The sequence below is a fragment of the Solea solea genome, chromosome 6 (assembly GCF_958295425.1).
Source record: "Solea solea chromosome 6, fSolSol10.1, whole genome shotgun sequence".
Taxonomy (NCBI): Eukaryota; Metazoa; Chordata; class Actinopteri; order Pleuronectiformes; family Soleidae; genus Solea; species Solea solea.
The window spans coordinates 5,377,674-5,392,217 of NC_081139.1; the positions used below are offsets into that span (position 1 = coordinate 5,377,674).

Below are 14,544 nucleotides of genomic sequence, written 5' to 3' on the forward strand. Positions count from 1 at the left end.
CTGGGATGACTTATATTTTTTTCGAGCAATCCTGCATACTGCAGCTTTAACTTCCTGTGTCGTCAATTTGTACACATGAGGACATTTGAGTCATCTTAAATGGCTAAAATGCTTTTGTTTTTATAAAAGAATTCAAGTAACCTTAAGTGGACAAGGGTCTTAAATCCTTTTAAGCAAAACCAAAGGACATGATGATACTTTCTTAGTGTATTTTGGAGAAAAATGTCTTTGTTTATGTGTTTATGAGTTATTATTTCCTGCTCTCCTGCTGGGGACTCTGTTCCAGACAAGTAGCACATCCTGCTTTGTCTCTTCCGAATCGTGGCTCCACAGAGCTGTAGGCATGTGATCATACTGTATACCCCAGAGGCCTTTTTGTTCATATTAGTCATTTGAAACGGTTTGAGATGTCTCAACAACTTCACTTTCCAGCGATTCCACTGGATTAGCGTGGAAAATTGATAAGACGCATGGGGGGACAGAAGTGATCTTTTTATTTTATCACCTCTTTGAAATCTAATGTATGTACAGTTTGCTGGATCGAAGATGAAGCACGACTTCAATCTTGCAGAAGCAGAATGGTCAAATTTGGTTATTTCAGCATGTTTATGTGGCGTAAAAAAGGAGCAATGTTTTGTTGTTTTTTTTAACCCATTCTAATCATTGATTAATTTGGGGAGAAAATGTATCCCCCCCCTCCCATTTTGAATCCCTCTATGTTAACCAAAAACTGTGTTAATGTTGCCATGTTGTGCTTTTATTACATTTCCAGAATTAGTAAACTTATTTTGGTCGTTTATTGACCAAAGCAGGTCACACATAATAAATACTAACTTAACTGTATGTGACGCTGATGGGGAAACAGTGGGTCTTACTCACAGGAGGAAAAGGTTACCTGTAGTTCATGTCAATTTGTCACTTTCAGGTTGTTATATAAACACATTATTTATTCATCGTAATTCAAAATACAGCAGGTCTTTAAGCCGTCTTCCACATCACCGCAGCCATCACACTAACCAGCCAACCAAAGTGTGTACAGTAACATTATGACGAAGACTTAAATCAAGCCCATTCTTACTAACTCTGGAAAAGTGTCGCATACTCAGTCTCAGTATTTGTGCAGGCCCTGCCACAGACGTGTTAGTTTGCAGTCTTTTTTCATGTGATGTGGAAAACTACTGTACTGTGTTTCAGAATCAGAATTTATTGCAGACTATTCAACAGTATATTTTCTCCCACACTCAAAGCAGGTTAAATCCCACTCACGTTAGTTACAAACACTGCTGCAGTCCTCCTCCTCGTTGAATGTAGCTTAATTGGAGGTATCCTCTAACTAAAGACCTTACAAGTAAACGCTGAGCAAAAAAATAAATAAATAAAAATCGCCGTTTAAATCCAGGGATATATGGTTTGTTGTTACTTAATGGAGATGTTGCTATGTTTTGCTTTACTAAACGGGTTCTTAACTGACCAACTTACAGTATGTGACCTAAAGTGTATGTAAATGAGGTCCTGGTGGATGTGAATGTTTCATACTAAAAAGGTTTTATACAAGTGTTTTTTATCAGTGCTGCACTGGGATCATAGGGTTGTGATAACTGTGTTAACATATGGTTTTACATATTCTTTTGCATACCCGTCATCATCTTCCCCCTCCACTTTTGCTTCTATAAACATGTTGGGGGAGAAAAAAAAAGGTAACCCAATACTTGTGGCCATATTTGGGTAAAAATCCACCAACGTTATCAGATTCTGGTCTTTGTGATTCATTTGCATCACGGGTACTGTAACATCCTGTTGGTCCTTTTAAGTGGTCGGTTAATTTAATCGCTTTTATATCTTTCCTTTTTTTTTGTTCAAACAATAGATACAATATATTCATGTGGGTCTGGGGCAGAAAATTATGAATGTACTCAATTGATATTGGAATAAAATTAAATAAAATGGTGGATTGGATAAAAAAAAAAAACAAGATTAAAGTCTCTGTTTTTGTTTTTTACATACTTTGTGTTTCAATGTATTGCATAATAACTTGGTGAGTGTCAGGAAATGTATCCACGATGCTTTTTGTCCTCATAGTATAATATAATCTGCAATCTATATAGTTCATGTTAGTGTAAACTGTTTTATTTAACTTAACACATGAGCATTGCTCTCGAAATAGGTGATTTGCATCATGTAATCTACATAATATCATATAGGTTTTGTGGAAGCATGGACAAAGTCTATCATTTCATTTAAAGGGACAATCAATTTTATTACATTAAGGTCAAATTACGTGTCATACGTGTGTGAAAACTAGCATGAATTCCAAATGTCTCAGAATTTTGAGATTTTAAAGTCAGAATTCTGACTTCAATCATCAGAATTTTTTTGTGTCCCTTATACTCTTCCGTAGAATAGTTAGAAAAGTCACCTTGTTATTACAATTATTGCTGAGTTGTCACTGAACATTGGATACTGAATGCCATTCATGCAGTTAAGTGTGGGCTGTGGCCCTCTGGTGGGCTTTGAAGGTACTGCAGGTGCCGTGCACCCCGACATATGACAAGAAAGCAGATTCACTGACAAAAAAAAAACTAATAGAATTTGATAATTTATGAAATAGATAATTTTCCAGAATTTATTGACAATTACTAGAAACATAAAAATACACATAAATGATAAAAAAAAAAGTATTTTCATGTTGACATGCATTTAAAGATTATGTCCCCAAACTGAATGGACTCTTAGGTAAAATTTAAATAATTAAAACCTCAAATGTGTTCAAAAATGTGTCAGGTTAAGTCAGTTGTCATTTTCATGTGGAAAGGATGAGATATTTGAACGGTCTAAACTACTGCTTACATCTCCACTTTCATCCCTCCATCTCCAGAAAGACTATTCTTTTGGCCACCTCCATCTCACCGTATTTCTCCTGCAGCTGCTGGCGGACAACGGGATCGGCGGAGAGCAGCAGACCGTCATCACAGCGATTCCAACATGGTCTGGAAATGGTGGAGGGATCCATAAGCAACTCCAGTGCGGCAGAGAAGTCTCCACTTGTCTTCAACAGTGCTTTGGTCACACTAACTAAATCCTAGAAGACAAACAGTAGAGATTTGAAAAAAGTAAAAGAGAGAAAGAGGTGGTTTATTGCATCTTTTATGGAAAATCAATTGTTTGTATCTATTCTCTTTGAATGTGTTTCCCAGTGTAAATGCACAGTATGTCATTTCTCTCAAGCAAAACAATAAGAATACTCACCCCATTAGTATGGTTCATCAATGCTTTGATTCGTTGCACATCCTCCTCTAACTGGACCTGAGTCAGAGAGGGTGCAGTGTCTTTGTGCACTCGTGGCTGGGGTTTGGACAGAACGGTGGTCCCGTCACCGATAAGTGACTGAGAATCTTCTTGCTGAGATTCACTCTCAAATATGAAAAGGTGAGCCCTGGAAGCTTGAATAAAAGCTTCAGCAGCGGGAGGATCAGTGGCTTCAGACTCAGGACGGCCCGTCTCTGGTACACAGTCACTGCTGAGAGTCTGAGCCTGCTGAGCTCTTTCCTGAATGCTGGGTTCAGGATCAGATTCAGGGTTGGACTGTGTAGAGGCCTGGTTCACAGCTTTGTCTGAAGACCGGGAGGGTGGGTTTATTGCTGTGGACTGCGCCACTACTACTTCTGCTGGGTTTTGGACATCTAGAGATTCATCATCAGACGTCTGTAGAACAACAACATAAAAATAGAAATCTAAGGGACAGGATTTTTAGTTGAACAGTTTGGGGCCTTAACGCTTTACAAGGCACTCATTGAAATACTTAATGAGAAAAATACATTTTTCAAAAACAAAGGTCAATCAAGGTCAATAAAGGTACCATGTATGGTTCTTTGCCCATCTGTGGTAAGAATAGATATGAGAATATGCAAGAAAAATGCTAATAAAGTGAAAGGAACATTATTTTACAACATTGTTTCCCAATCCTGGTCCTCAGGGACGTCATGTCCTGCATGTTTTAGACGTTTCCCTGCTCCAACACCTGATTCATTTCTTCAACTTACCATCATTAGTTTTTGAGATGTTACTGTCGATGCAGGAGAAGACCAAGCCATATGACCGTACTTTAAGCCCTTCAGAATTGCACTGGATTGAGCGTCGCAGGCCTCGCTGATTTCAATTTCACGATGACGCCTTCTATGACATAGTGGGGTCTCTGCTGATTGGCTGGGTGAAATCCATGCGTTTCTAAGACCTCGTGGTAACGCGTTGGGACATGTTGTGACGTGTTGTGACGCAGATTTGTATGTCTTCGGACGTTAACAAATATAGTTCTTTGCCCGGTCAAGGGTTACGAAACATCGAGAAATAACAACCAGAGGAGCAACTAATGACTAATTCGTTATCAATTTATCATTTTCTTAATAACTGATTAGATATATGTATATATGTATATATATATATATATATATATAAATATATATATATATATATATATATATATATATATATATATATATATACACATATACACATCAAATGTCTTCTCCACAGACCAAAGATATTAATTTTACTGTCAATTTACTCAGCAATCAGAGAACATATCTGCATTTTTAAAGATCCAGTGTGTAAGAGTTAGTGACATCCAATAGTTTGACTATAGATCATAACAAATTGAGGACCCCACCAATCGCCCCTCTGTTTCCCAAAGAATGTCAGCGGAAGCTGCCGCTAATCCCAGCCGACATTGCAAGAGGCAGACTAAACCCAGACAAACACCCATTTATTCTCACATTCACCACTATAAAAAATGTAGAGACTCCAAATGACCTAATCCTAATCTGGATGTCTTTGAATTGGAATGGAGAAACCTGTGTGCAAACTCCACACATTAAGGCCTATTTAGAGACAGGATTGGAACCAGGATTGGAACCAGTGACTTTCTTTGCAATGAAATTAGCTGCATAAAAAACAACTTGCGTATGATTAAGAAATCATACCTCAGTGTCATCCTCAAACTCCTTTGTAGCCAACTCCAGAATCCCCAACTTTCTCTTCTCCGTTTTCTTCTCTCCTTTCTGTGGCAGTGACTCCGATTCTTCATCTGAAAAACAAAGAGAGAAGAAGTGATTCTGCTTCACTGAATATGTTATTGACAACTTTTTTGTGCAAAAGCTTGTTTTCGAACGAGTCAGAGAAGATAAATAACAAACCTAGTTGTGGTGTTTTTGACACAATAGCTTCTACCGTCTCCCCTTGGTGACTCACTGCTTCTACTGCCACACTCTTTCCTCTGGCTCTCTTTGAAGCCGGGGAGTCTAATGATGTTTGTTTATGAACAGCGGGCTTGACAGGGGATTGCTTTTTCTTTGCAGGCTGAGGGGATGGTGGTGGTTTCTCAGAGGAAGCTGATGTTGACGGTGATCTGAGTCTTTTGCTGACAGGTTCATGCATTGGTGACACCTTAAATTCAAGCTTCCTACAGGATACTCTATGTCCAGGGGGGGTCCCCTGCTTCTCTTTCTGCTTTTCTGGGCTAACAGTACGAGGTGAATCTTCTTTTTGTGGAGAGATAGTTGCTTCAGTTTCTATGCTCTCAGCTGTAGTGGGGTTAGCATCCATCTGTGGACTCAAACAAGGCTCCTCAGGCTGGGGAAGGTTTGACGTTTCAGCCTCTGCATTTTCTGGGTCTGTGCTTTCAGCTGCTATGGTCTGGACATCCTTCTGCAGAAACATCACAAATATGTTCTGCTCAGTAAATGATTAAACAGCAAACAAACACCACTGATAGACACATCATTTATTTGTCAGAAACCTGTGATAAGTCTGTCCGAAGAGCCTCTGCTGCTGGTGAATGTGTCTGAGGAGGAGCAGCATTTTCACTGCAGGGTTGTGAAACATCCGATTCTTCATTTTCCTCCTCCTATAGAAACAAATGAGAAGCTTCAAACTACACTAGTTGGAATATTCTGAATATGTTTTGATAATTATCATAGTAATACAATTTAAATCAAAGGATGTACTATTGAATTGATAACAATATGCATATTTACAGCTTACAACTTCTTTTTTTTAGTTATTTCAAAGCTGGTTAGATAACAATACATGCTTTAGCTTTTCCACTTAAAATATAAAAGCAAATTTAGCTTAAAACATTTCAAGTATTTTTGACAATGTTGAGCTAAAATGCAAATAAATGCATGACACAAAGTTGAACACTCAAACCATCATTGTTCAATTGGCATTATTTGGCTTTTTTTTTGAAGGCATCAATAATAATTTCACATGATTGAAGTCATTTGAGGACAGACACAGACCACCTCTCAATATAATGCTGTACAAAATGCCACCAAATAAGCAACTTAAGTCCAGCACAAAGCACAAATAATTATTAACACCATGAACTTCACAAACAGTTGAATTGCACTGGTTTAGATTCCACACGTATTCTGATACCTGCACATTTTAAGTACACCCTAAAAGAAACGTGCATTATTAAGAAAGAGAGGGCAAAATATCCGACAACACCTTCCGCAAAAATCACCTCACTCACTTCCTCTGTTGTTTTCACCTCCTCTGCGTCAGACGGTTTCTTTGCCAGTCGTATACGATAGCGGTATTTCATCGACTGCCAGCTGTGAACCGTCACACGCTGCTTCTCCATCTCCTGCCAAAGCCGGTTTCCCCCGGTGTCGGCCTTGTGCTTGCTGACGTACTTTAAAATGGCTGCATCCTCTTCAGGAGTGTAGGGAACCCGGCCTAATTGTAGAGGTAGAAGATTCAGTATGTGCAAAATCAAAGGCAGAGTAAATCCTGACAAAAAGGGAGAGGTAGTTGTTGATATTATACCTCCTGTAAATCGAGCAGAGACGTTTTTGCTGCTGTTGAGTCGAGTAGAGTGTCTCGGGACGTCTTCGGGATTTAACCTGTAGTCCTCTATGTTTAGTTGTTGATTCTTGTCGATACAGTCCTGAATGTACATGGTGGACACATACCTGAAGAGAGAACAGTCAATGTATTTTAATGTAGTTCAACACAAAATCGATGTTAATACACTGTGATGCATTGCATCACTGTGCTAGATCATACATGAATTCGGCCACTAAAAAGGTTGAATAACTGTGCATATAGTAACTTTGATACAAGAAAAAAATGGATGCAAGTCTGAGATGTTACTCATTGAATTAAATTCTTATTATAATTATTATTCATTTACTTCTTTGTACCTATGCCTCTAGTGTCTCATTTACAAATTGTTAAGACTGTGTTTCCTCTGCTCATTTTAAGTGTGATTCTCATTTTTAATTATTTGTTCTGTCTTTTCCACATATTGATTCGTGTGAATGGGGTGTCTGTTTTTGAGTGAAGCACTTTGTGCTACAAATATAAAGTTGAACTGATTGATTTACTATCATCATGTGTAAAAACTCCAATAAATGAGATGTAACTGGTTGTTGAGGGGACATCTCAAGTGCAATAAGGATAGTCCATGCATGTTGGCTGGTCTTAGAAAAAGAGGGAAACAACATATTTCAAAGCAAGAAGGTGATCCAGGAATACCAAACTGAATAGCAACAAAAGCAAGGGTTAGTTAGGGAATTACTTAAAAGCCTTTATTCTAATGACTAAGAAGAAGCCAACACATTTCAACCAGAGGTCTTCACCATTGCTATATTAATAGATATGGAGGAAAAGAACAGAGAGAGAAAGCTAAAGACAAAACTATGATAAATGTGCAATAAAACATCAATTTGAACATTGAGCCGTCACTTTTGGTGTAGTGTCACTAACAAGCACAGCCTAAATTTTAATATATGACCAATATACAGTTGAACAAACCAAACATCATTAAAGACGAGTCTGGAAAAAAGTACAGCATCACTAGAGCGGCAACTAACAATTATTTTCATAATTGATTAATCTGTAGATTATTTTCTCGATTAATCGGTTGGTCCAAAAATATCAGAAAACCTTAAAAAATGCTGATCGGTGTTCGTCAAACCTGGAAATGATGATGTTCTCAAATGTCATGTTCTGTCCACAAACCAAAATGATTAACTTTTAATGATTTCTTTGTTATCCAGACCAAAGAAATTAAGAAAATATTCACATTTAAGAAGCATAAACAATCGGAAATCTTGTTTTAATCATGAAAAAAGCTTCAAACCGATTAACCGATTATCAAAATAGTTGTCGATTAATTTAGTAATCGATTAATAATCGATTAATTGTTTCAGCTCTAAGCATCACATATTTATAGTACTACTTTTAAGCCGCTGTATGTGGCCTGTATTCCTAATAAGAACACTCTCTAATCTTAGTCCAGCACATACCAGTGAGCAGTAGTTTCAGGAATGGAGACTCGTTCCTCTGGGTCAATCAGGAGGATTGCTCCTGGCTGCTGGACATTGCACAGCATCCCTCCTCCAGATGTGATGAGTGGCTGCAGCTTGCGTTTGACATGACCTGGGCGCAAGTAGAAATACATTGGTTTACCATCAGTTGTGAAGAGAACTTGGGAGATGTCCGATTTGGCGACATCCTCCTGAGGTTTGGACGGCATCATTACATCACACCTGGTGAAGGAGGAGATGACATTTCAGACAGAGCTTAATGTGCTGCTTTGTCAGTAAATAATGAATGTGCATCATTTAAGTGCCACAATTAAATTCCAACCATGACTATTTCAATGTTTTTCACAATTGTAAAAATATATACAAAACAAACCTCAGAAAATAGCAAAAACCAAAACCAATAACAACAACTGATAATGGGTTAATTTGTGCAGCCTATGTACTAAGTACATTTTCTTAAGTATTTATCTTAATGATTATATAATCTGAATAGCACTATAAAAGTAAGCATTTAATTGTTACATCAGGTGTGTCAAACGTCATCATTACGTGTCACCCACCACTTAATATCTTTTTATAATGAAAACGTGACCTCCTCTTCCTTTAAACACAGTGAGGTAAATGAATACATACAGAATATAATACTAAATGTATTTTCTATAACAGTAATAAGACATGTGTTTGTAATTCTCACATTATTAAATGCATTACATGCTTGCTAGGTGTTTTAATTACAGTTGTGCACGTTATTATTTAGTTGATTTTAGATTTATTTCTGTTTTTGCACCATGTATGTTATTATTCTGAACGATACATCATTCCATTGCAAAACAAGCACTTTTACATTGAAATGAAGTGAAATATAATTACGAATATCTTTTATTGCACTAGATTTAAGGTCATATTGTCCAACCACAACTGAACAGTTGTTTTTTTCCCCCCACTTTTTTCTCAAGTCCTACTAGACTTAAAGCTCAGTGGTCCCCGGGTCATTTGAGTTTGACAGCCCTGTGTAATATGGTCATTTAGAACATTTACCTAACGACAGTTTGTTGAATTGAGACTCACTAATAACCTCACACTTCGCTTATAAAGTCATGTGCTAATAAGGCAGCGACACAAAGACTAATTCGAACATAAATAACCGTTAACTACAACAACGTCGTGAAAAACTTAACACAACACTGTGAACGTTATCTCAGCTCAGACACGCCTCAACAAACACCTACAGTTCGTAGCTAGTCTGGACGACACCTTCAGTTTTCACGATTAAAGGCCGTGATTTGTCATGAATATAGCTGCTTAACCTGTTGTCATAATAGATAATTGCATACATTATTTTATATTAGACGGTTAAATTAATCGTTACCTTGTGCTTTCCCGCCGCAACAGAAACCAAAACAAAGCCAACTTCCGGGATCTCTTCTTCGGCGCCCTCAGTCACTGTCACAATACCGCCCCCTTCCGTTTGTATCTATATTGTACCATATTACATTTTACACATAAACACTGACAGTCCACTCTCTGTCTATGTGCTGCTTGTGACAATGATAGATGATAAAAGTGCAGCAGCTCCATCTTAATTAGGAAGTAAAAATAGTCCTTTTTTATTATTGATTTGATTTGAAAGTTTGTTTGAACATGTAAAAGAAACAAATTAACATTACAGACAAATAAAGTCAAGTAAAAAATAAACTGAATGATGTAAACACATCCCTTATTAATTAACATATTTAATCAGCTTCATAATTTTGTATAGAGAGCTAGATGTTCATTATAAACATAATATATAATTAATTCATGTCACTGGCATTGATTACTAACATAAGCTTCTACTTATCCTACATATAAACATACAGCACATATATTCATACCAGAATGTATATACAGTATCCTCTTATTGTTTGCATTTAGAAAACAAAAACAAAAGGAACCAAGAAATATCTAATTAAGTAATATCTTCTTTCTTGTACCTTTGTTTCCACCTGATTTTTATGCCAGGTTTTAAACTGTTAAATGTTCTCACCACACAGAACATGAAATACAGAAACCTTTCTTGGTTGTACAATTGTTTTTCCCCTAAATTGATAATTAAATATTTTTTTTGAACATGATTTGTGCTGTTAGGTATTTAACAATGTCAGTAAACATGAACAATTTAGACTCTAAGAATAGTGAGTGTATCATATATATGACCCTTAATCCTCCTTTTTTGTTTTTATTGTCTAAATCTTACAAACAACATCTTAAACTTTACTACAACCATGTTCGCTGAGGTCAGGAGATCATGGGAAGGAATTGGGCCGGCCTGTTTACCCACTCACCTTGCTGTCACACTCACGACAGCTTCATTATTGGTACTGGCGTCCTTTGTTTCTCTCCTCGTCTCAACCAGCTGGAACAATACAGCAGTTTGTTTATGGACAATCACTACTACTGGGATGGAAGGACTCCCACAGATTATAATCCATCTATCACCTGAACCTCTGCCCTGAAACAAGCCTCTCACTGTTGCGCTCATCTGTTAATGTCAATCTCCCTTAAAAGAGAATGTGTGGCCAGATCATCAAAACACAACTCAGGTTAGTGTGGTTTGTCAAGGACAGAGGAAAATTCCCCAGCTGTTGCAGGTGCAGTACATCTGTCAGCCAGCAGAGGGCGTCACTGTACTGTTAAACTGAACACCAGTGCTGTCGGTCAAACAATTTGTATTATGTATATGTTATAAGAATGGATCAATAATTGTTATGATAACTGAATTAAAGTGAGTTGTAACCAAATCTGTTAAATTGCCTTGTGCACACGAACCCTAACCCTTAGATTTGAAACCTAAAATAAAAGAAATCCCCGCAGGATAAAACATGTTGACACAAAAGCATGATGAATCCTCGTGTCATGTTGGGAAACATTTTCAGAATCCAGTGTTGTTTTTTCATCACACTGTTATCAATGTGGGGGGGGGGGGCAGGTCATTCTCAATGACTGTAAAACCTGCTGCATTATACATTTTTCCTGTCTCGTCAACCTCTGGGCAAATAATCAGCAGATGTATCCAAATTAAAAATGTTGTGTCCGCAAATTTGGGAAAGTGTATTTGAAATGGTCTGTAAAGATCAGCACAGTGATGTGCAGGTATTGTAAAGAAGTATCTAGAAGGGATACTTGTGTAATCTTACCAGAAAATTACTTTGGTAGAAGTTGAAGTTTTTTAAAATATTACCTAAGTAAAACTCTTAAAGTATATGACTTACTTACTATAGTAACTTACTATACTTAAGTATCAAAAGTCATTTTCTGATATAAAATGTACTTCAGTTTTAGGAGTAAAATGATAAAAAAGTGAGGACTGAGTAATGGTGGCTCAATGGTAGGGCGAGTTGTCTTTCAACTGGAATTTGTTGTGGGTTCAATTCCTGCCTAGAAAAGTATAAACACAGACCATTACCAACTCTTCTTCTGCTGATTTTAGTTAAGGGTAACAAAGACAGTTAAGGGTAATGTAGTGGATTAAAAGTACAGATACATGAATTTTGTAGTATTTGTACTTTGTCATATTACAACCCTGCCATTTACAATATTACTTGAATTTACTTTTAGCAACAGTCTTAAAGTATATGACATTTACTGTCCTTAAGTATCAAAAGAACATTTTGTGATATAAAATGTACCTAAGTGTTAGAAGTAGGAGCAAGACACTGAACCCCACATAAATGTCTGTATGAAACATGTGTGAGTGAATAAATATCAATAAATAAAATCAGAAGAGTTGGTTAAATGGTCTGTATTTACCAACTCTTCTTCTTCTTTTGATTTTATTTGGAAGTAATGAGTAATGTTAGGGGAAATGTAGTGGAGTAAAAGTAAACTTTGGTAGCAGTAATATAAATAACAAAGTAAAGTACAGATATGTGAATTTGGTACTTAAGTACAATAGCAAAGTATTTGTACTTCCTTACATCAACAACACTGAAAACATGAACCATGTTTTTATTTACATTCAATATAATCATTCATGCTGCAGTGGCTCTAGCGTTGAAGGTCACCGGTTCAGATCCAAATTATTTTGTCTGTAATGATAATATAGTGTTGATAATAACCTGTGGTTACTCAGTGACATTTAGCAACAGTTTTCCCTTTTTAATTTGGTTGCTGTTTATGTAAAAATGTTGTGCAATAGTTGGTTTGTCTGTCTAAAATTGGCTGATACTTAAAGAAGTATGTTCACATTGGTCACATGTCACTGTGTTAACTTTCCATTCATGCATCAATTAATGATGATGACATTTCCATGACTGAGTCACGTTTGAAAGCGTTCCAATTTTTGGCGACTTAAACTTACCCTTAGAACACAGAGCATTTCAGCTGCTTTTTTTTCCATTACTATGTTTAAACGTACAGTATATACAGAAGCTATAAGATGTGCAATATAGAGTGTTTAATATCCTTTTTTCAGCACCACCTATAGGCAAAACATTTTTTTTTCACCAACTATATAAACACACCTGAGCAAAAAGTACTTCAAATGTTTGAAATTGGATTGAAATTTGGAAATACGTCAGAAAAACGGTCTATTCTGTGTCTTCTGCACAATTATTGCTACTTTATATCACAACTAAAAATGCGATATATAATGAATCATAACTTTGACTCAACAACACATAAGAAGACGAACCCCCCCACACACACACATTTTCTAAAGACTGAATATGTGACCTACAAACACACCCCCCCAGGATGTCCATATAAGGAGTTGTGTATTATTCCCACGGCAAATTACAGAGGATGCACCTGCGGTACAGATTTGTGCCGCATGAGCATGAAGGGTCTTGCTTCAGTAAATTGAGCAACATGACAGTGTTTTTTTTCCTTCTTATTTTTAATTTAGTTATAAATCAAATATTTAACATTGTACAGTGTGTTCACCAGCATACCACCATGATGTCATCTCTGTCACATGTCAATCCCATTTCTTTGTGTTGCGTCAACTTTCCACTCAGGTGACAACTAATGAGGTCCAAGGGCAAGTGAGTGAAGGATTGAATGAATAAATGAATGAATGAATGAATCATCTGGAAAACATTCACCTGCTGCACCCTGTCATTTGAAATGAAATCAAAAGGCAATCTCTGGAAAATCTTGGTGGGTGGAAGCGCATGATGTTTCAGAGCATGTGAGAGTTTACGCACTTTCGTAACCGAATATTTGTGCGTGCGGGCAAATCCAGACCACTTCATGTTTTCATGCTGATATCTGAAGTGGCACCGTCAAATATCTTTTCTCTATTATTTTACTTTGTTATCTAATTTTTTACTTAGATATATTACTGTATTTATGTAAATATACGTGTTTTATGATTGTTTGTTTTGCAGGTTGATCTGAAATTAAAAGAAAGATACGATATACTGTACATTATAGTAACATACTATTAGTAAATTACTGAAACACATGTTTTATCCCATGATACCACTGTAATTATTATTATTATTTTGGTAACTTATACTCTTTATAGCTTAATTAAAAAATTAAAAATTAAAATGAAATGTGATCCTTATTCCTGATTTAAAAGCATATATATGTTTACAAGCTGTGTTCCTCTAACACAGGGGTGTCAAACTCAATTGAATTTCAAAGCAAAAGTGTTTGTTTTGTCATCGAATGATGTATACGTCACAATAAAAAACATATATGTCTATTAATATCAAAACCAGAGAAATAAGTGTAAAAATAAGTAAATACTAACATGGACGACTGCAATTTCAACACCAAACAAGCATAAATATCATTTAATGTCGAATGTAATTCATTTAATAATGTGATAAATCACAAACCAATGTCTTATTATTACTATTATAAAGCCAGTATTCTATAAACACGCTGGCAGCTGTGTTGTAAGGAAGAGGAGGTCATGATGATTAAGTTGTGGGCCACATGTAATTGATTGGGGGCCACCACTTTGACACCTCTGCATCAAACTCCAGCAGGTGTATCTTTTCAGACTCGTCCGTGGACAAATATTGACCCGTGTCAGGTATCATCACACAGTGATGGGAGGAAAATTCCTTTCTGATAGTCAAACAAACAAAGGAGGGTTTTAAAAAATGAAGCTGCTGGTTTTATTTTTTTAAGGAACTCAAAGGAAAACAGAGCTTCCAACGAGTAAATCATAAAGCGCTATCTTTGGAACGTGGCTCTGTGTGGACAGACAACAGCAGCA

The 14,544-nt window shown here is 36.6% G+C and overlaps 1 protein-coding gene across 2 annotated transcripts; it reads right to left on the reverse strand.

The window, feature by feature from the left end:
- Positions 1-2,231: 2,231 nt before the first annotated feature.
- Positions 2,232-9,749, reverse strand: terf2ip (telomeric repeat binding factor 2, interacting protein). 2 transcript variants are annotated; one of them, XM_058630605.1, is made up of 9 exons: positions 9,700-9,749; positions 8,310-8,552; positions 6,826-6,971; positions 6,530-6,735; positions 5,792-5,899; positions 5,190-5,700; positions 4,977-5,080; positions 3,247-3,702; positions 2,232-3,079 (listed from the first exon to the last, which is right to left on the reverse strand). In XM_058630605.1, exons 2-9 carry the CDS (start codon positions 8,540-8,542, stop codon positions 2,858-2,860), a joined length of 1,986 nt encoding a protein of 661 aa, XP_058486588.1. In that variant the 5' UTR covers positions 8,543-8,552; positions 9,700-9,749; the 3' UTR covers positions 2,232-2,857. The 2 variants fall into 2 exon arrangements, with proteins under 2 accessions (XP_058486588.1, XP_058486587.1); XM_058630604.1 differs by having other exon boundaries at positions 6,521-6,735.
- Between the last annotated feature and the right edge of the window lie 4,795 nt (positions 9,750-14,544).